A 23,137-nucleotide genomic window follows, 5' to 3' on the forward strand; every position below is an offset into this window, starting at 1 on the left:
TTCCTTCCCCAGCCCTAATCCGGAAAGTGGAAGGAAAGAAGAGTAAAGGCTGGGCGGAGGAGGAGGGGAAGTTTAAAAAGGGGGCGGCGTTCCCTTTAAAAAGCCGCCCGCCACGCCGCGCTCCCTCGCAGCACTCGCGGCGGCTGGCTTCTTGGCTCCCGGTCTCCCCCAGGCTTCCCGGCTGTGACTGGCGAGCGAGCCTCCCGAGCTCCGGCGGCCGTGACATCAGCAGAAGCGGAGCAAGCAAAAGCGAAGGGGGAAGGAAGTTCACCAGCAGCACCTCGAGCCCGCTCCGAGCGCTGGCGGACGCGGAGCCGAAAGAGAAGCAGCATCTCTGGCGCCCGGGCTGCTGGGGTGAAGTGGCAGCCGCCGCACCAACCAGCCGAGGAGACTCTCGCTTCCCCCCACCCCCCACCCCCCACCCTCCCTACATCCCGAGCCTTCCAGATCTTCGCCTGCCTACTCGCGCGAGCAGGCATGTTTTCCAGCCAATCCGGGCCTGGGAGCAGGGCGCCGGCGGCACGTCCACTTTCCCCGCACTCTCCGTTCAGACGGCGCCCTTTGAGCCTGGAGTGATGCGGACGTCGGAAAAGGGCGCCGGGCGAAAGCAGCGAAGCGGGATCGCCGCGTGCCCCCCACTCCTCCTCCTCTTCTTCTTCTTCTTCTTCCTCCTCCTGGTCGGCTTGACACCCCCATTTCGGCTGCTTCGCAAACTGCTTCCTCCACCCCACCCCACCCCACCTCACCCCTCCCCGCAAAAGATGCCGGGGTCGACAGCGTTTTTTCTACCCGGAACAAGCAAACACGCAGGCAACCCTGCACTATTCAGCTCAGTGAAGTCACGCTTGAAACGGCTTGAAACGCCCGATCAGCTGATTTTCGGGGCGGAAAGCGTGCGGTGTTGTTGTGTTTTTTTTCTCCCCCCGAAAGTGAACGGCAGCTTTCCGTACTAGTGTATTGGCATGTCAAGACACCAGCACAAAGACCAAGGTACAAGCATCTCTCCTTCAGTCATTATTGAAACATTTGATCAGCCCAACTTCTTCTTCTTCTTATTATTATTATTAAATCTGTTTTTTAACCAAGCGTGACTTCACTGAGCTGAATAGTGCAGGGTTGCCTGCGTGTTTGCTTGTTCCGGGTAGAAAAAACTCTGTCGACCCCGGCATCTTTTGCGGGGATTTCCCATTTCCCGTTGCGAAACCAGCCGAGCCCAAGTCCACCCTTTCTTTTTTTTCCACGGCACGCTCGGTGCCTTTCCCACGATCGTGTCTCCTTCAGATCTTACGCAAGCTTCCTCGATTTCCTGGTGTGTGTGTGTGTGTGTGTGTGTGTGTGTGTTTCTTTCTTATTCCTCCCTTCTCTGGTGGTTGGAAAGGCGTGTGACGCGCTTCGACAACAACTCTGCTGGCTCTCTCGGTGGGAACCTCCCATCCTCTATATACCCCCATTTCGGCTGCTTCGCAAACTGCTTTCTCCACCCCACCCCACCCCACCTCGCCCCTCCCCGCAAAAGATGCCGGGGTCGACAGTGTTTTTTCTACCCGTTTCAAGCCATGGCTCCTCCGGCAACAGTCGCTTAAGCTGCAGTTCATCCGGTTCCCCCAGCCTTTCCAAATATTCCAGGCTGGAGCATTCACTCCCTCCGCAGTTCCTCCAGCCATTACGAGCCGTTTCTGGTTAAGTTCAAACAAATACAAGCAGATTCAAGCCGTGGCTCTTTCCGCCCCGAAAATCAGCTGATCGGGTGTTTCAAGCCGCGGCGTTTCAAAACGGCCACAATCTCCCGGCAAGACCTCCTCTGCAGTTCCTCCAGCCATTACAAAGCAACTCTGGTCAAATTCAGGCCGTTTCGGTCTAATTCAGGCAGATGCAAACAGATTCAAGCCGCGGCTCTTCCACCCAAAAATCAGCTGATCGGGCGTTTCAAGACGCGGCGTTTCAAAACGGCTACAATCTCCCGGCCAGACCTCCAGCTGCCTCACCTGACAATCGGGGAGGGGAGGGGAGGGGGGGAGGAAGGAGAAAGAAACCAGCGCACCCTTCGCCCTTTTATTGTCGCAATCGAAGAGGCAGGAGAATGCGGGGTGGGGAGGGGAGAGAGAGAGAGAGAGAGAGTAGAAATCCCTATTTTCGGAGCCGAGAAGAGAAGCGCGGCTACAGCAGTCGCTAGAGTTCCCCCCAAGGGGGCGGAGAAAGAAGAACTCTCGGAGCGTTTCTTTCGTAAATACGCGCGCAGGCACACACTCGCCCAGCCGCGCGCTTCGCCCAGCTTCTCGCGGGGAGTTTGCAAGCCCTTCGTTTCTCTTCAGGGCCGTCAGAAGGGCGAGCAAGTCTCTGCCCTGCCCTGCCCTGCCGTGGGGGTGGAGAGCCAAGCGCGCTTGACGTTCCTGGAAACGAGAAGGGCCTGCGGAGACTGACAACAACCCGAGTGCCCAAGCGGGTCTTCTCAGCATCAGGCAAAGTAGCTCACATGCAAAACAAGCCCGGCAGAGGAGCCGGAGCAGCTCCGCTGCTGGGGGCGCGTCTCAGCCGGGCCTTGCAGGATCTGGGCCGGGCGCCTCTGCTCGCCGCTCCGGCTCCTCTGCCGGGCTTGTTTCGCGTGCGAGCTACTTTGCCGGCCGCTGCTGAGGGAGGATCTCTGGAGAGGAGCATAAGGTGAGCTGCTGCATTTCCCAGCCTCGGCTTATACTCGAGTCACCAACTTTTTCCATTTTTGGGGGGTAAAATTAGGGGTCTCGGCTTATATTCGAGTCGGCTTATATTCAAGTATATACGGTAAATGAATTTCGTAATAAGTCTGGTATTTTCTAAAATAAAGATATTCTACTGATCAATAATAAACTGATATTTTAGTAGTTCTGAAACACTAGGTTTTCTCAATTTAAGATTTCTAGAGCCAGATTGATTTAGTGATTAAGACACCAGGCTAAAAAGTAGAAGACCATGGGTTCAAATCCTGCCTTAGCAATGAAAGTCATTTGGGTGACTTTGGGCCAGTCACTCGCTCTCAGCCCAACCCTCCTTACAGCATTGTTGTTGTGGGGAAAATAGGAAGAAGGTGTGTGTTGGATGTGTTCACCACTTTCAGTTATTTGTAAAAATAATAAAGGCAGGATACAAATAAATTACTTTCTCATATTTTTCAAAATAAGTTCAAAATAAATAACAAATGTAGAAGACAAATATGACAGTTTGGAATTTATTGGATATTTTAATGCACACTTTATAATTACCAATTATATAAAAATGATCATTTAATAAATATTAAATTGCTAATTATTTAAAAACAAATTTAAAGCTAATAAAGGTAATCCTTGACACAACCATTTGTTTAGTGGCCATTCGAAGTTACAACAGCACTGGGAAAAAATGACTTATTTACCAGTTTTCACACTTACAGCTGCTGCAGGATCCCAGTGGTCATGTGATCAAAATATAGGAGCTTAGCAACTGGCATTTATTTATGACAGTTGCACTGTCCTGGGACCATGTGATTACCATTTTGACAAGCAAAATCAATGGGGAAGCCAGATTTACTTAACAGGCATGTTACTAATTTAATAACTGCAGTTATTCACGTAACAACTGTGGACAAAAGGTCATAAAATGGGGCAAAACTCAACAACCATTTTGCTTAGCAACAGAAATTTTGAGCTCAATTAATAATAAAACCTTTATTGTCACAGTACAACATGTGTACATTGAGATTAGCTGAGCCTCCCCCTGTGCTCCCTCCCCCCAACACACAGTGACAACAAACCCTCCATCCTACCACACCATGTGAACCAACTACACCACACACGGCCTCCCAAGTCAATTCTGCATAAGTCGAGGAACACACACACACACACACACACACACACACACACACATATACACACATATATATATACTTCTCAAAAAAATAAAGGGAATACAAGATAAGACATCCTACTATTAAATACAGTACATTGTTTTGTTTAAGTGTTCCCTTTATTTTTTGAGCAGTATACATACACACACACACACACACACACACACACACACACACACACTCTACTTTTACCACTAGCAGCTGCAAGTGACACTTGAAAAAGTTTGGCCTGCTTTTTTTTTCTCCCATCATCCCACCTTGAGCAATGTTATTTGAATACCACTTAGAGAAGGAGCTACCTATTTTTAAGACTCTGGGTTGCTGGTGTCGCTTTGCTGCTTTATCTTGATCATGGTTAACAAAGTCAAAAAGGGAAAGATGGCACCCAGACCTTTTGAGTCACTTAAGATTTTAAAATATAATATGAAGAATAAATTGCCATATCCTTTAAACGTCCATATTTTTCTTTCATGTAGGTCAATTTTTAAGGGAATAATTTTTTTGAAAAAAGTTGACATCAAATTCTGTTTCCAGCATTTGGATGGGTTCTCAATTCTGTAGAATTACAGTGAACAACCAGATAACATCTGCAACAATCATGCTGTTTTGAGTTTTAAATTTTTTATCTTACTTCAAATTCCCTTAAGTATTTTTATAGCTCAGAATAATGGCCCGATGGGAAGCTGATCCCATGTTGTGGAGCTACTGTCTGACACGCTCCTGTCTGCTTTCTGCTGGGTCTCACAAACTCCTGTCCCTTTCTAGGCTGGATTGATGTCACCTGGGATGCTGGTGGCTCTAACTCTTACCGTATGGGCGCAGAAGGAAAGTTTGACCTCAAGCTTGCCCCAGGGTACGACCCTGATTCAGCGGCATCACCCAAACCTGTTTCATCCACTGTTTCAGGCACAACGCAGTCATGGAGCAGCTTGGTGAAAAACAACTGTCCAGACAAGATGACTGCTGCTGCAGGCTCCTCAAGTAGAAAAGGAAGTAGCAGTTCTGTGTGTAGCGTGGCCAGTAGCAGCGACATCAGCTTGGGTTCGACCAAAATGGAACGGAGATCTGAAAATGTAATGGAACAAAACATAGTTTCAGGCACTGACGTCCATGAGCCAATAGTTGTACTTTCTACTGCTGATGGCGTGCCCCAAACTGAAGTAGGTTCAGCATCCAGTGCAAGTACCAGCACCTTAACAGCAGATGTGGTCAATGAAAATGTTGAAAGAAAGCTAGGACCTGACAACTCAATCCGTGCGACTGGGGAATCCAATGCCATATCCATGGGAATTGTTAGTGTGAGTTCTCCAGACGTTAGTTCGGTATCTGAGCTAACTAATAAAGAAGCTGCTTCCCAAAGACCCCTTAGTTCTTCAGCAAGTAACAGACTATCAGTGAGTTCACTGCTGGCTGCTGGAGCTCCAATGAGTTCCAGCGCAAGTGTTCCTAATTTATCTTCGCGGGAAACCTCTAGTTTGGAGTCCTTTGTCCGGAGAGTGGCAAATATAGCTCGCACCAATGCTACTAACAACATGAATTTAAGCCGAAGTAGCAGTGATAACAGCACTAATACTTTGGGAAGAAATGTCATGAGCACTGCAAGTAAGTAAAAAGTGTTTTGATAAACTGATGTAATTTCTGTAGAAAAGAGAGTGTTCTTTTGAAATAATTTTAGAAAGGGCAATTGAATACTTAACATTAGCCATATTGCCCCATATTGTTATATGGTATTGGATTTAATGCGGCTAATGACAGTCGTACTCTAGAATGTTCCTTGCCCTTTTTAAAAGGGTTTGGTTTGGAGTAAAATAACTGTTTTTCATATTTTGCTCATTAAAACATCAAATATAATATACCATTGCCGTGCTAATTTTCTTTGTTTTTATCTAATTGTATTAACTGTACCTTTAATTCTAGCCAATTGCTGACGTCCCAAGGAATGCATCCATGTGTTACTGACTCTGTTCAGAATATTACATTTATATTTTATCTAACTTAGAAATATGTATTCTTTATATTATAACTTTGCCTGCACTCATTTTTCTTCTGTAGTACTTTTATGGAATAGTGGACTTCAATTATTTTCAGTAGAGAAAAAAATGATTGAATTATTTTTTGTAACACAACCACCAGAAAATATATAGTGCCACTTTGAAAACAAGCGTATTTTACTGGTAAAAAAAAGTCAGGAATAAATCCTATTTTGTCAAATTGAGGACCTACTACTGAGTGTTTTATACTGAACGAATACAATGTCATGTGATTAGTTTTTGTGTCACCTGTTGTTTTCACTTAGGAAATGGCATGAGCACTGTGTTACATGCAGTGAGGAAATAGTGAAGTTGTTTTTTTATAGAAAAGAACTTGAAATCATTAGAATCTGAAATGTAGCTCAAATACCACGAACCATTTAAGGGGCTACTGTGCAGTTTTCATTTTGTTTTGGAATGTTATTGCTTGTACTTTTGAAACATAATAAATCAGGGTATGTAACGTTTGAGGACAGTTTTATGGAATATTATGTAAATCAATGTATGTTGTATTACATGCTGCAACTTTAAACATTTAATTTTAAAAGATGAAATCATGATTGGTAGCAGGTAGTGAAAGTTAGTTATGAGTCTTCAGTGTTCATGCCAGACTGTAGTTTGTTACGATGCACTGCTGAACAAACCATGGTGTACAAATGGACAGTAAATCATGAACTGAACTGGGGAAGACAATGATTTTCAAGAACTATTGTACATCCTGAACATACAATTAAAAGTATGCTCATTTTAAATCAGTAGAATTGTTGCCTGTAAGGTAATGATTTACTTTGGGTTAGATGGGCAGCTGAATAAATTTGAAAAAATAACTAAAATAACCCTTTATGGTGGCTGTTCAGTGTACACAAACCAGAAGAAAGAAATAGAGTTTTGCAGAATTTTCTAAATATCTTTCTGCTTAGAAAGTGAAATGGGGGCAGTAACTTGTACTTCAACCTTTCTTTTGATTCGCTGGTCCTGTCCTACTAAGAACAGCTGATTGGATACAGTAGCGCTATGAATTTGTAAAGTAAGAAACATTGTTGAACTCTCAGTTTCCTTGAACAGGGAAGTAGCCCACATATATCAACTCTTTATAATCACAAACTTTTTATAATATGGATTATGCATTATCTAACTATTAAAACCAGATATGTGGGCTACTTCATAAGAATCACATTTGCTTCTGTACCTATTTAGATGTTCTGTTTTATTTAACAGTCTATTTTTCTTGGCCCGCAGTTCTGCGTTATTACCATAAGCTTAGTGACTTCTGTTTTTTCTTTAATATTGATTTAATACACAACACTCATTAATGTAAATTGTACTACTTTGGATTATTTATTTTATCTTACCATATCTTTATAGCTTCTCCTCTAATGGGTGCCCAAAGTTTTCCTAATCTGACTACAACTGGTACCACCTCAACAGTGACCATGTCTACATCCAGTGTTACTAGCAGCAACAATGTAGCCACAGCAACTACAGTTTTATCTGTTGGTCAGTCACTTAGTAACACTCTAACTACTAGCCTAACATCAACATCTAGTGAGAGCGATACAGGTCAGGAAGCAGAATATTCTTTATATGGTAAGTTTTATTTTTAAATGAACATAAGCAGATTTCCCATTCATGGTTTATTTTTGTCACAGGTTTTGTGCTTAGTAATTTCATTTACTAAAGCATATCAAATGATTGTTTGCCCCTTTATTAGCTACATAAAGGCCTCTTCACAAAGCATCTCAGCTTCTGTCAATGTTTCCATATACTTCAGCTCAACACACTCCTCTTACATGGTTGTCACTTAAGGTACTTCTTTATTGATATTTCAGTAGTGGTGTTTTGATATACAGGACATGAAATTTGAATGCCATAGTAAATGAAACCATCATCTGTATGTATTGCACGGATTTATAGGTAGTCTTCCTTATGCTTTGCTACAAAGTCATTTGAAGAATAGGTTTGCAACAATTACCATAGCATACTTATAACAATATGGATAGAAATCTGCTTCTGAAATTACTATTTCTCATCCTTTTTTTAATAACTGTTCTCTTTGCTCTTTTGTAAGTTGGTGAATAGTGTGGGATATTTCATGAGATGTGAATAGATTTAGGGGCATTGTCAAAAAGGTTGAAAAGCATTTGTGGTTAGTAATTAGCATTACCATAGTGTTTTTAATATTTAATGTTTGTTCAAATTCAAAACCTCAATTCCAAATCATTGTTGGCAGTTTGTTTGTACATTGTGTTTGGAAGCAGCACGAGTCCAAGTTTGTTCTTTTAGATATCTGCAGCAAATTATAATTATAAAAGGTCCAGAGCAGGGAAATACAATTGGATTGATATGGCCAGATGTAGAGGCTTAGTAATGATTTCAGCATAAATATGATTACTCATTTTACAAATAATATTAACACATGTTCACGCTTTTAACATCCTTACAGTCCGGTTGCTTCAGAACTAATTGAAACTACTTCAATTTTCAATAAATTGATTCATATCTAGTGTTGAGCTAGGAATTTTAATTATGATTCCTTGAACTAAATATAGTGGTCTGCCTTATACAAAAGTGTAAGAATTAATGAATTGGTTTACATGTCGCATTGAACCAGGAACAAACAACCTTGCTATGGCTTGGCATAATATGTGAACTGATTCTTGTAGAAACCCACAAAATAACACTGAAAAACAGCTGAAGCATTAACATTACATATTTGGCCGAATAAAACCCTAAATATTTAGAATGTTCTTGTCATAGGAAACAGCAGGAAGTTAGAACAGGAATATTGCTCCTTATAATACTGATCAGCTAATTTGCAGAAACTTTGTCATTTTTTACAAAAAAGTACACACAAAATCCTAAGCAGTTCAAATTGAAATGTCTGTTGTTATCCTGAGGTATTAGACCCAACACTCAGATCACAGCATTGATTAATTATCTCTTCCCATTTTTCAGGTAGCAGTAGTAGCTCCCTGAATGTTGGGGAAATGTTCCAAACAAGGAGACCTCAAGCCCAATTGTATTTCCATTGTTGTAATATGTGGCTTCCTTACAGGTTTGCAAATACTGCCTAATATGGCTGAGCTTGCTGCAGTATATGCTTAATTACCTAAAAAGGGTTAACTAATACCACAGCCAAAGAAAAAAACACATTCCTCAATTATTATTATTTCAGACCTTGCCAACAATAGCAATATTTAAATATATGCATACACTGGCTAAACAGAAGAAACCATGCTTTAAACAAAAACCAGTAGCCAAATGTCCATGTGTCATCTCTGTGTGCTTAGAAGTATATCTGCAAAAAGCATGGGCAAAATAATATATAAGGCCTTTGTAAACCAGTATAGGGTCTATTCTCTGTCTCCATTAATTATCAGTTACTCCATTAGCTCAGTTACTGTGCTCTTAAGCTAAAGTATAAAAACCAATAGATGTGAACTAAATTGGGAAGAAAGTCAACCTGATCTGTGTTTATGTGGTCCAAGAGCAGAATCAGGTATAAAATGGCTCCTCAGTGAGTCCTGTGCACCATTGCTAATCTTGCTCCCCAGCCAATAGTTTATCCAAATTGCTCCATCAAGGCCTCAGCCAGTAGTAGCTCAGGTCCTGATGGGGCTCTAGGTTGACTCAGCCTTCCAACCTTCCGAGGTCAGTAAAATGAGGACCCAGTTTGTTGGGGGCAATATGCTGACACTATAAGCCACTCAGAGAGTGCTGTAAAATACTGTGGGCTGGTGTATAACTGCTATTGCTATCGATCAAGGTAGGCTTTAAACATGATAAAATGCAGTGCATAGTCCTCTTGCATAGTACAGAACATTTAAGACTTCCTTCATTAAATGGCAACATGAGAAGCTGAGCCTTGTAATAGCTCCACTGAGCCTTACAGTAGCTCTGCCAAGTTATTATTTTCATGTCGCAGAAAAGAATTAAGGGCTATTTCAAAACATTCAAAACACTGCTTCTTGAAAATGGTTGTATTTTGCTCAAAAACATGAAAAAACTCTGGGAATATTTGTGCTTTGATTTAGGTCTGTGAACATCTTCATTATTACCCACAGGGAATTCTGATTTATTTATATATTTACTTTTTAAAAAAATAAATAAATTGTGGTATCCAAAACTATTTCAGCATGAAATACTGATGTACAGCCACCTATTATATTAATAGAGTAATGGACCACAATTAGATTTACACCCATTGTTAATCAAGTGCTGAACCCAGGACACTATACTGAAATCTGACTCTCCAAAGAAATCAGTTATCATCAGTATTATTATCCAATAATACAGGAGCCCTGGAAATTGCACTGGGTAAATTAAGTGAGGGTCTGAGAGGGAACTAATATAATGGGATGAGAATGTATAGTCTACAGTTGTTAGGTATGCCGATTGGGAAAACAAATGGTGATATTTTGAACAGAGAATGATGAGATTTTTCATCATGTCTTCTGACTACTAGTTGATGCTCAAGGATGTGCTCTGCTAGTCTTCTGCCTTTTTGCCCTACCTAGTGGCCATTTCAGAGCTTACATTCTACATGACTCCTGTTTTTTCTTCTGAGGCTGCTAAGTCTTTTGCTTTACTTAGGATGTTTTGGAAAGCTTTAGTTACAGGGATGTCAAACTCAATTTCATTGAGGGCCATATCAGCATTATGGTTGCCCTCAAGGGGCCGAGTGGGTAGGGCCAGGGTGGGCGTGGCCTACTGGGTGGGTGTGGCCAGAGTGCGTATGGCCTACTGGGTGGGCGTGGCCAGCTCTACATTGTTCGCATCAAGGGTGCCTATGGGGGCCTGGGCAGGAGTGGGACAGATCTGAAGGTCTTTGGCAGAAGGAGGGTCTCTGGGCCAGGGCCAAGGCAGTGGGGGCCGTTCCCTCACTGTTTCCAGGATGGCTTCACGGGCCGCATGAAACCACTTCACGGGCCGGATCCGGCCCCCGGGCCTTGTGTTTGACATGTCTGCTTTAGTTGGTTTGTGTGCTACACTGATGTCATGTGGATCTTGTTGATGGTTTCTGAGATGTTTTTGATGCATGCAGTGTTACCCTGTTTACAGCTTGTGTTGTTGGTGCTATATTGGGTTGTCTGTGAAGATTCTCAGTCATTCAGCCAATCTCAATGTATACATCGTTGTACTTTGACAATAAAGGTTCATTCATTCATTCATTGTCCCATAGATGCTTTTTCTTAAGGCAACTGGACTTTCTTGTTTTGCTTTGAAGATGTTTTGCTACTCATCCAAGAAGCTTCTTCAGCTCTGACTGGATGGCAGGGAATGGAAGGATTTATATACTTCTTGAGGAATATAAATCCTTCCATTCCCCACCATCCAGTCAAAGCTGAAGACGCCTCTTGGATGAGAAGTGAAACATCTTCAAAGAAAAACAAGAAAGTCCTATATTGTGTTGACTAGTCAGGCACTTTTTGATGAAGTTGTGTGGATATCCACTTTGTTGGAAGATGTTATATAGGTGACCTGTTTCCTTTTTCTGATGTTCAAAGCAGTTGCACTGTGTTTGTGCTCATCTGAATATACGTAGTCCTTGACTTACAACCACAATTGAGTCCAAAATCTCTTTTTCTAAGCAAGATAGTTAATATGTCAATATTGCAGCAATTGTATGGGAAATGAGATCAGGTATAGAAAGTTAATGCTCTGTTGTTTTAATTTTGAGTATAGTATATTGTTAAAGTACATTGTTCAAATTGCTATGGGAAGATAGCAATCATTTATTAGAATTGTAGTTTTAAAAATAATTACAAAGATGATTCTTTGGGGTTTTATCACTCTTTCTCAAAGCAAGAAGTGGAAATGTGTCTTTTGTGAATCATTGCCCTATTGCTATTGTGAAGTTTTCAAAAGTGTATGGGGGAAATAATGTCTATAAAATCCCATTCCTATCATACTGGAAAAAAACCTGCATATTTCTATCTTCATTTAACATTAAGATTAAACATGAGATTGGTTTGGACTTTTTATTTATTACAAATAGTTTTCCATTCTTTTTCAGGTTGTTTTCTGAAATCCTTTTTCATCTTTCAGCTTAATGTTGCCCTAATTTGTCATAATTTCTTAAAATAGGTTTCAGTCCTGTTTTCCTGAACATCATGCTAAGTGAACTTTTTTTCCTGTTCCTGTTCTGAATTTATCAAATCAGTTCATCTATCACCTTTGCTATCTTTTTTTTTAGAGAGTACCATATAGTTGTCTTATGTTTTTCTGTGTAGATTTCCTTGATAGTTGTCGAGCTAGTACTCTGTTGGCTGAATTAGATGATGATGAAGATCTACCAGAGCCAGACGAGGAGGATGATGAAAATGAAGATGACAATCAGGAAGATCAGGAATATGAAGAAGTTATGGTACAGTGCATATGTTTTAGTTCTATTCTCTCTCCACTTATTCTAGTCTTGAATTTAAGAGAAATTTATAATTGTAACAAAATTTAAGCAGCTTATACAAACCTAATACTGGACGTGTTTGCTTTTTTTTTTTTTTTTGAGTATTGATGAATCCCCAAGTACAAGTGATTCATTTGTTGAATTTAGGCTTAAACCTGATAAAAGTGTTTCCATTTTCCCCAGGTTTTTTCCCATTTTCCCCAAGTTTTTTATATTTATGTATGCTTTAAATCAAACTGATATTTTCAATTAGTCCTTCATGTTTTCAGTTACTTCCATACTGTAATGTTTTGAACAGGAAGAAGAAGAATATGAAACAAAAGGAGGACGTAGAAGGACATGGGATGATGACTATGTGCTAAAACGCCAATTTTCTGCTTTAGTACCTACCTTTGATCCAAGACCTGGCCGTACTAATGTGCAGCAAACAACTGATTTAGAAATTCCTCCCCCAGGTACACATGAGAGCAGTTTAAAAAATGTGGGAAATTCACATTGTATGAATAGAATATCAGAGGAGGAAAAAAACTGATAAATGGGTGGGCAGGAGGGTTGTTAAAAACTGTTTCACAACTTATGTAAAGCCATAACAATGGAATTGTTTGGTTTGGGTTTAGTGGAATGTTTGAACCCAATTTCTATGGTTTATGTCACAGCATTATGAGACATGGTATTACTATGGTGGTTCAGGTATTAGAAAACACATTAAGTTGATAGTTTTAGATATAAATATAAAATCTTATATATAAAATCTTTGTCCCTGAAGCCAATGATTGGATTGGGAGAGGAAAAAACATTGTTATGCCAACAAATATCTCATGCTACCTTCATATTGGGATAAAACTGTAGGTGTACACATCTTTTTCATTGTTCCATTGCCTTTATTGCTTGCACATTTATCTTAGTTGTACACAAAGATTGCTTCAATTCAAATTTACATGAGTTTGTAGGTGCCTCAGAAAATAGTAAATTATTATTTTTTCATCAATTTATTGGTTTCAGGAACACCTCATTCGGAACTTCTAGAAGAAGTTGAATGTATGCCATCACCACGTTTAGCACTTATCTTGAAAGTTACAGGACTTGGTACAACTCGTGAAGTTGAGCTACCCTTAACAAATTTCCGGTCAACTATATTTTACTACGTACAAAAATTGCTGCAGCTTTCTTGCAATGGCAGTGTGAAATCAGATAAACTTAGGCGAATATGGGAGCCAACATACACGTAAGAATTCAAGAATATGTTCATAGTTGTAAAATAATCTAAAACTGTAAATTTGCTTCTCTGATAGTAAACTATAGCAAACACATATATTTCTGAATAAACATATGTAGGAATAGTCTATTAATTGTTAATACATATCAGAAAAAATGTCTTGAAGAAATATGTCAGTATTAACAATTCTGTGTCAATTTTTCAGGCCATTATTTTTTTACTGTTTTCATTGCTTTTATCCTTATTGTGATAAATAGTTGCAGATTGAATAATCACATAAAATATTTTACTGCATCAAAACAAACCAACATTTATTCATTGTTTTTATTTTTTATAATTTAATGATAAGTAATAATGATAATTAACTCATGGAATGAAGAATTACCGCATATTGGTTGCTCTGACATTCTGTGCTGGATAAAATTTTTAACGATAGAAATGTTTCAAACCAGTTCAAATTTGGACTTTCATATTTGAGTACAGTACAGATCTCATTTTGAATGCAAAACAGCTCTTTTGAGAAAGAGTGATGCTCTTTCTTGATTTTGGGGGCAGCATCTTAATTGCAAAACAACCTGCTTTGTTTTTGAAACAGCTGCTATGCACTCAGGTGCTTCAAACTCATGGGAAGTTTTAAAATGTGACATAGCCTGAATTTGAATCATTTTGTAAACTCATCTTCTGAAGATTATTTAACATTATATTATTATGGGGGGAAAGGAAAGAAAAAGCAGTTCTCTCTTCACTTTTTCTACAGTGTATATAAATTTATATGTAGTTATGGTGCTCCCCTCCGCCTTTTTTCTAAACCAAAAGTTTCCAAACATAATTTTGTAAAAAATGTTTTATTTCTTTGATCATTCTAATAGTCCTTTTCTATCAAATTTAATGGTGCTTCAGTATCCATGATTAGATACAATGGTAAGCAATTTAGAATTATTCACATATTTTGAATTACATCATCCATAGTTTCTAACCATACTGTCCAGAGTTTACCTGGAAGTCCAAAATATCTGGAGAGCTTCAGCCCTGTTGTACAGTTTATAATTTAGAAACAAGTTTTTTGGCACTGAAAAGCTAGTCAAAACTGTATAAGTAACATTGATCTTTTTTACATTTAGAATTGTATACAAAGAAATGAAGGATTCTGATAAAGAAAAAGACAGTGGGAAAATGGTGAGAACAATCTTAACCTTTAGATGTTTGCAGTTTTTGCACCTAAAACAGCTTGAAAGCTATGCTAAGTTAATTTTGTTACATAAGTTGTGCGATATTTCATAAATGCATGTTCTTAGTGAAGCATAAATTTAAAATCTTTCAAACTTACAATCAGGAAAGACCAACATTAGGTGATTCCTGTTGTAGGGTTGCTGGTCAGTAGAGCATGTGGAGCAGTATCTTGGCACTGATGACTTACCAAAGAATGATTTGATAACCTACCTGCAGAAGAATGCGGATTCAGCCTTTCTGCGTCACTGGAAATTAACTGGCACTAATAAAAGCATTAGGAAAAACAGAAATTGTTCTCAACTCATAGCCGCTTACAAGGTATATATCTACATCTAAAAGTATTAATTTAGAAATGTGTGGTTTTGGTCTTGTGAGAATTTGGATAGATTTGATATAAAACTAACATTGTTTCTTGATTAAGTGTCATTATGTGCTGTTGTCATAGTTAGCTTTTACAAGCTGCAGTTTTTTGTATACTTCTAAATTACTGCAGTAATGATAATCTTAACATAAGGCCTAACATTTAAGCTCCAGCTTGAATTATGCATCTTTTTTTTCTTTTTAAAAATTTATTTATTTATCAAATTTAGAAATCACCCATCTTTCTTACAGAGGAATTGTGGGTGGAGTTCAAATAAAATATTAAAAACATAAAAAGCAAGGATAGTTAAAATTCAACATCGGAGCACTAACCATCCCACAGCTGCATACTCCTCTGAGAGTCCCATGCAAGATGGCAGAGCCAAGTTTTTAGACATTTCTGAAAGACCAGAAGATTGGGGACCTGCCTTGCCTCTGGCAGGAAGAATGTTCAAAAGTGTGTGTGTGGGGGGGGCAACAACAGAGAAAATTCCCTTCCTGGATCCCAGCATTTGGAATTCTTTAACTGATAGGGTCCGCAAACATATTGCCTCGTTAAGTGTGATGGGCTGATGTAATGGGGCATGTTCCATTATGAACTTAATTTGTATTTATTTTTCTTCTGGTAATTCATGCAGGATTTTTGTGAGCATGGATCAAAATCTAATTTGAATCAGGGAGCTATTTCGACGCTTCAAAATTCAGACATTCTTAGTTCAATTAAAGAACAACCTCAAGCCAAAGCTGGTAATGGACAGAATTCCTGTGGAGTAGAGGATGTTCTGCAATTACTGCGTATTCTCTACATTGTTGCAAGTGACCCTTATTCTCCTCGAACTTTGCAAGAAGGTTAGTAGAAAATAGCCTCTAAAGGTTTTCCCCCTAAAATTCTCTAAGAAAATATGAAATAAAAAATTCTGTTATTATTTCAGAAGGAGATGAACAGCTTCAGTTTAATTTTCCACCAGATGAATTCACAAGCAAAAAAATTACCACAAAAATTCTTCAACAGATTGAGGTGATGTATTATTGAAATTTTTTTTAAGATTTTCAGCTGTATGCTCTTTTAGATGTTCAGAAATTTAAAATGCAATTTTGTGAAAAAATTAATTCTATGAACATGCCCTTTATATATGATCTATTCAGTTCACAAATCAAAATGTAAAAGGCTATTTATCTGTGAGCCAAGGAGATATCCAAAGCCAAGCAAAAATAATATAGCCAGTTACACAATTCAGTCAACATAGCCTCACACTTGAGTGGTAAGCTTATTTGGATGGAAATTACTGAGATATCCATTATAAAAGTTCAGAAGATTAAATTTGCATTTAAATAGTAAACATATTCTATTTTTTCTTTTTAAAATGTCATTAAATAAGGTGGTTTATTAAAGTGGAAGAACCTGTCTGATACAGTAGCGAGTAAGCTACCATATTTTTTGGACCATAAGACACACTTTTTCCCCCAAAAAAGTGGGGGGAAAAGCGAGGGTGCGTCTTATGGTCCGAAGGTGATCCGTTTGGCCAGCCCCAACCTCCGCAAGTGGAAAGCAAGGGAGATTGCCAGGAGCACGAATCGGCACGTGCTGAGAAATGCCAATCTCGCGCTCCTGCAATCTCCCTTGCTTGCTTTCAGCTTCCCTTGCTACAAGAGAAAGCAGGCTGAAACGGAGCGAGGGAGATTGCTCCGTTTCAGCCTGCTTTCTCTTGTAGCAAGGGAAGCTGAAACCGAGCGAGGGAGATTGCAGGAGCGTGAAATCGGCCGATTCGCATTCCTGGCAATCTCCCTTGCTCTGTTTCAGCTTGCTTTCTGCAAGAGAAAGCCGGGCCGCAGGGCCGCCTCTGCGGGTACTGCTCTAATGCGGAGAGGGAAGGACAAAGAGGGAGGAAAGGAAGGAAGGAAGGAAAGAAGGAAGGGACAATGGGAGAGGGAGGGAGAGACAGAAAGAGAGAGGGGGGGAGAAGGAGAGAGAAGGAGAAAGAAATAGGGAGAGAGAGAGAGAAGGAAAAAGAAAGGGAGAGAAATAGAGGGAAAGAGGGAGAGAGAGAAAGGGAGAGAGAAGGAGAAAGGGAGGGAAATAGAGGGAAAGCGAAAGAGGGAGAAAGGGAAATAGAGGGAGAGGGAGAGAGAAGGAGAAAAAGGGAGGGAGAGAGAGGGAGAGAGAGGGAGAAATAGAGGGAAAGAAAAAGAGGGAGAGAAAGAGGGAGAGGGAGAGAAAGGGAGAGAGAGGAAAGAAAGAGGGAGGGGGGAGAGAGGGAGAGAAAGAGAAGGAGAGAGAGAAATCAAATTAGTAACATGATTGTTAAGTGAATCTGGTTTCCCCACTAACTTCGCTTGTCAGAAGGTTGCAAAAGGCGATCACATGACCCTGGAACAATGTGACCATCATAAATATGAATCGATTGCCAAGCATCCAAATGTAAATCACATGACCCTGGGGATGCTGCAACGGTTATAAGTGTGAAAAATGGTCATAAGTCACTTTTTTCAGTGCCGTTGTAACTTTGAACAGTCACTAAGTGAATCGTTGTAAGTCAAGGACTACCTGTACTTTATCATTTTTTTTCCTTTTTTGGGGGCGGTCAAGTTTTTGACACCTTGCTGGGTGACTGGTGGTACTCGGACATTGCCTTGTCCTAAAAGTGGTACAATGGATGAAAAGGTTGAAAAGCCCTTTTTTAGTATACCGGTACTATTTGGTTCAGAATATTTTTTTTCCTTGTTTTCCTGCTCTAAAAACTGGGTGCGTCTTATGGTCAGGTGCGTCTTATGGTCCGAAAAATACAGTATATTGCTCTGTGAGATTTGGTAGGAGGGGATCTTCTAGTTCAAGGCAATCCGAAATTTTTGGTCTCAGATACCGTTTCTCAGATCTTTGGGAAATCTTTGTTGCCTGTGTGTCTTTGTGGTGAAATTCTGACCAAGGTAAAGAGAGATAGACTGCACAGATAGATACTGTAGGTGGGCTGATTGTTTCGGTGTGTTAGAAGAAACCTGCAAAATCCAGAACTCTGCGGGCTACATCCCCAAAAGTTGCTAACCTATCTAAGAATGGTAACTAATCCCAATTTTAGAGAGATTTTGTTAAACAGCCCCACCTCCTAAATCAGAAAAGTGAAAAATACTTAAGAAACTTCTGCCCCTGATTTCTGTTTGCCAAGGATTTAATTTTCTTGGAGGTTGCCATGTTTGAAGACAAGATTGCTATGTAAGAAAATTAATTTTATATAGCATTTATATTAATTTATGAGATTCATGGTTGAAAATAGCTTTATATCCATGCACTTTACTTGTCTGACTTACTTGTTTTCACATTTTAATTATTAAATCACAGGAACCATTAGCATTAGCAAGTGGAGCTTTACCAGACTGGTGTGAACAGATAACTAGCAAGTGTCCTTTCTTAATCCCATTTGAAACTAGACAACTGTATTTCACTTGCACAGCATTTGGAGCATCAAGGTGAGGACTGTGCTCAAAATCATTTAATTTCTTAGTCATTCATTCTAGTGTATAACAGTTTTTTAACATGAATATCATAAACTTTGGTTTATTATGTTAAGGGTGAATAATGTTAACATTCATAATATTAAGAATCTTCAATGTTTTACAGAAACTGATGGAAGAGATACTCAACATTTTAAACTAAAATGTTTAAAAATTTTCTTTTCAGAGCTATTGTGTGGCTGCAGAATCGACGTGAGGCAACTGTTGAGCGAACACGAACTGCAAGTACTGTACGAAGAGATGATCCAGGAGAATTCAGAGTTGGGCGCCTTAAACACGAAAGAGTCAAAGTTCCACGTGGTGAATCCTTGATGGAATGGGCAGAAAATGTTATGCAGATACATGCAGATAGAAAGTCTGTTCTGGAGGTAAAATATATCCTCTTAAAAAACAATAAATATTAACAAGACAATCTGTATCCACGGGTCTCTCTTTCTGGAGTAAAGGGAAAAAAGTTTATTTTGCAGCCTCCTATGTGCTCTTATGCATAGGATGCAAAAATTATTCAGTCTCCCATTTTCATTCACTGGAAGCCTCTATTGATTCTCTGTCTTCTGCAAGTGAAACAAAGTTATCTATAGAAGGGCAAATCTGAATGCATCGTCACATTATGATAGGTAATATTTCTCTTGGAGCTACTTAAAAGTTTTTGTTTTATTGATTCCCAGGTGGAGTTTTTAGGGGAGGAAGGAACAGGATTAGGACCTACTTTGGAATTTTATGCATTGGTAGCAGCAGAATTCCAGAGAAAAGAATTGGGAGCTTGGCTCTGTGATGATGATTTTCCAGATGATGAATCGCGACAGGTATATTTCCTTTTTAGAAAAAAAAATACAAATAAAAGATATGGTACTGTGTAACTTCAATAACACTTTTCTCCTTTGCCTTTTTTAAAAAAGGTTGATATTGGCGGTGGATTGAAACCTCCGGGATACTATGTACAGCGATCTTGTGGGCTCTTCACAGCACCATTCCCACAGGATAGTGATGAACTTGAAAGAATCACTAAACTGTTTCATTTTCTTGGGATTTTCTTAGCTAAATGTATCCAGGACAATAGACTTGTAGACCTGCCAATTTCAAAGCCTTTTTTTAAACTCATGTGCATGGGTGATATTAAAAGCAATATGAGTAAACTGATTTATGAATCACGGGGCGACAGAGACTTGCACTGCACTGAGAGTCAGTCAGAAGCTTCTACAGAGGAGGGACATGATTCCCTATCGGTAGGAAGTTTTGAAGAAGATTCCAAATCTGAATTTATTCTTGACCCACCGAAACCTAAGCCTCCAGCATGGTTTAATGGAATCCTAACATGGGAAGATTTTGAACTGGTAAACCCTCACAGAGCAAGATTTTTAAAAGAAATTAAAGATCTTGCAATTAAGAGACGTCAAATATTAAGCAACAAAGGCCTTTCAGAAGATGAAAAAAATACTAAGCTTCAAGAACTTATGATGAAGAACCCATCAGGTTCTGGACCTCCACTTAGCATAGAAGATTTAGGGTAAGATGGGTGTTTTTTTTCCTCTCAAGTTGTTTTTGTAAATGTTGGTGCTCTTGAATTAGCATACCTAGTTTGAAAATTGTGCAAACTACTTGTTTTCTAAACAAAATCACAGAAATATAATATTTGCAGCATTAGCTTACAATTTAATTATATTGAGGTGTTATATAGATTTTTATTTAAACATTGTTTTTCTTTTCATGTATACATTATTTTTCATTGGATATTGAGATATCCTTCAATATAATGAAGTTATGATTGTGTATAGATCATGCTAGATAAATTTTGCATGACTGGAAAAAGTTCATATCCCCAAATGCTTTTTCACAAGGAAGGCAACTGGACTTTCTTGTTTTTCTTTGAAGATGTTTCATTTCTCATCCAAGAAGATTCTTCAGCTCTGACTGGATGGTGGGGAATGGAAGGATTTATATTCCTTGCAGCAGCTGCTCATTTGCATTCTTTTAGAGAATCGTTGAGGCCATCTGTCATCAAGATCACCTGAGTAGTGCAAATGGGTGTGGAGCCTTCTTGGAACATTCCCCTCATGCACCTCGGTACCTGCCGCTCATGCAGGTCCATTAGGCTGCCGCTGCCTGGAATGGAAGGCCCGCCCAGCACAAAGGAGACAAAGCGGCTGGCTAGGAAGCCCCGAGTAGAGATGGTAGAGCATGCCCATGCCCAGCAAGCAAAAGGCCACCCCGAGTGGGGAAAGCCGGATCCCCATCAGTGCCATAGCCCCCCAGTCCCAGCTAGGATTGCGTGCTTTCCCCCATCTCTGCCGGGGCTGGGCGGGCCTGCAGGTCAGGGCAGCAGCCTAATGGACCTGCATGAGCGGCTGGTGGCAGCAGCTGCAGCAGGTACTAAGGTGCGCAAGGGGAATGCGCTCCACCCGCAGACCACGGGCAAGACCTGCGAAGGGTCTGAGGAGATGACCAGTGGTGATTTGCTGTCCAACCAAAAAGAGATGGGACCGAGTAGGCATGTCTGATGGTCCGCATCATGTCCTGCTGGTGCCACTGCAGCACTGCTGCTGGAGAGCCAGCCCGGTATTCACAGTGGCCCCTGCTGCTGGATGCCGTTGGCCCCCGCACACTCACCACCGTCTGTGCACATGCCTTAGGAGCCACCGAACTGGCCAGGGTGGCAGGGGCCAGTCCCTGGGGCCAAATATTGGCCAGTCGCAAGCCGGATCTGGCCTGAAGGCATTGTGTTTGACATGTCTGTATTTCTGAATCTATATTGCTGTGACTCTTACCATAGAAATACTATGGTGCTTTCTGATAATTATCTGGTAAAAAAACCCATAAAAAGTTATGATATACTAATGTTGTCTCTTGTTTTCTAGTCTTAATTTCCAGTTTTGCCCTTCATCCAGAGTCTATGGCTTTACAGCAGTGGATCTCAAGCCTGGTGGAGAAGATGAGGTAGTAAATATTTCTATTAAGACAATTTAGTAATGTGCAAAAAAATTTTGAATCAAATTATCAATTTAAAGGAACCCATCTCAAGGGCAAAATTGCCCTTCTGAGTACAAGTGGTTTTTAGCATGAAACAGGCCACTTTGAAAGAAATTTTGTATCAAAACAGGCTATTTTATAGCAAAGACCTGTTTCAAGCTTGAGAAACTTCCAGTATGCTTAGAGTATCCCATCTGAGAGTATTATGGAAAGATGAGCAGAATAGTGTCCTATACATGACTGAAGATTCTATACAATGATGAACTTGCAAAAATTGCTTTCATTTCCTTTGGGCTAGATGTCAGTTGTACAAAGTCCATTGTGGTAAGCCTACTCACGTCTTTTATGGAATTTTTTTGGAACTTGTGGAATCTGAAGAAGTAGATGGGGTTCTGTGCAGAACAGCATTATTGGTGGGCTTGACCTGACTCTTCCTGTCTCATATTAAGCAGATAGATAGGGTGCGAGCACTCAATATAGGAGAAAATCTTTTGAGGGAAAGCTTAATGTTATAGCCTTGAAGCCATGGAAGATTCAAGAGGAAAGAGTATCTGGAACCTTTTCCAGGATGATTTAGGCATAATAATAATAATAATAATAATAATAATAATAATAATAATAATAATAATAATAACAACAACAACAACAACAACAACAACAACAACAACCAATAAGTTGGAAGGGACAACAACAACAACATAAGTTGGAAGGGACCTTGTAGGTCATCTAGTCCAATCCCCTGCTCAGGTAGGAAACCCTGTACCATTTCAGACAAATGACTGTCCAGTCTCTTCTTAAAAACTTCCAGTGTTGGAGCATTCACTGCTTCTAGAGGCAGGTTGTTCCACTGGTTAATTGTTCTAACTGTCAGGAAGTTTCTCCTTAGTTCTAGGTTGCTTCTCTCCTTGATTAGTTTCCATCCATTGCTTCTTGTCCTGCCTTCAGGCGCTTTGGAGAATAGCTTGACTCCCTCTTCTGTGTGGCAGCCCCTGAGATATTGGAACACTGCTATTATGTTTCCCCGTCGTCATTCTCTTCATTAAACTAGACAGACCCAATTCCATCATGAGACATGAACAGGGATTCCTCTGTTTATATTTTTCTGATGTGTTGTTTAGATTACAAGGAAAATTACCATGTAATTATGTTATTTTGCAATGTATTGGTTTGATTTATTATATTTATTTATTGTATTTATTTATCTCTGTTTTGTGAGGTGCCCTGAGTTGGGCAATATCAACATTAATAAATAAATTAAAATCAATACATTGCTATCTCTCACTATTATCTAGAGTTAACACTTTGACACTCTTTGACACACACACCCCCAAAGGTACATGGGATATAGATGAAATAACAGGCCTTCTCTGTAGTAGCTCTCACTCTGTGGAAATCTCTCCCTGTGTAGTTCAAACCCTTTTGTATTTTTGAAAGCTAGTTTAAAGCAAGACAATTTCATATCTTTGCCTTGGGTTTGGAAAGGCACCAGTATAGCATAATATACAAAGTGGTTGGTTATCTAATATGAAAGTTTTTGGAAGTTTTCAGTGCCTAGAGTCTTTAGG

At 39.8% G+C, this 23,137-nt stretch overlaps 1 protein-coding gene across 7 annotated transcripts in view; it reads left to right on the forward strand.

Annotated features, from left to right (window-relative positions):
- Positions 1–23,137, forward strand: part of HECTD1 (HECT domain E3 ubiquitin protein ligase 1) — a 74,488-nt gene that overhangs the window by 42,798 nt on the left and 8,553 nt on the right. For 3 of the 7 annotated variants that reach the window (XM_083349424.1, XM_083349426.1, XM_083349425.1), the window contains 14 exons: positions 4,622–5,458; positions 7,252–7,473; positions 12,120–12,253; positions 12,591–12,747; positions 13,295–13,517; positions 14,630–14,684; positions 14,874–15,056; positions 15,737–15,947; positions 16,031–16,116; positions 18,433–18,560; positions 18,772–18,973; positions 19,274–19,411; positions 19,505–20,112; positions 21,461–21,539. In XM_083349424.1, the coding sequence (XP_083205550.1) occupies positions 4,622–5,458; positions 7,252–7,473; positions 12,120–12,253; positions 12,591–12,747; positions 13,295–13,517; positions 14,630–14,684; positions 14,874–15,056; positions 15,737–15,947; positions 16,031–16,116; positions 18,433–18,560; positions 18,772–18,973; positions 19,274–19,411; positions 19,505–20,112; positions 21,461–21,539 (3,263 nt within the window). The remainder of the gene's footprint in view (positions 1–4,621; positions 5,459–7,251; positions 7,474–12,119; positions 12,254–12,590; positions 12,748–13,294; positions 13,518–14,629; positions 14,685–14,873; positions 15,057–15,736; positions 15,948–16,030; positions 16,117–18,432; positions 18,561–18,771; positions 18,974–19,273; positions 19,412–19,504; positions 20,113–21,460; positions 21,540–23,137) is intronic. The other 4 variants (XM_083349427.1, XM_083349429.1, XM_083349428.1 and 1 more) reach the window with 3 other exon arrangements.

This window comes from Vipera ursinii (genome assembly GCF_947247035.1).
Source record: "Vipera ursinii genome assembly, chromosome: 1".
NCBI lineage: Eukaryota > Metazoa > Chordata > Lepidosauria > Squamata > Viperidae > Vipera > Vipera ursinii.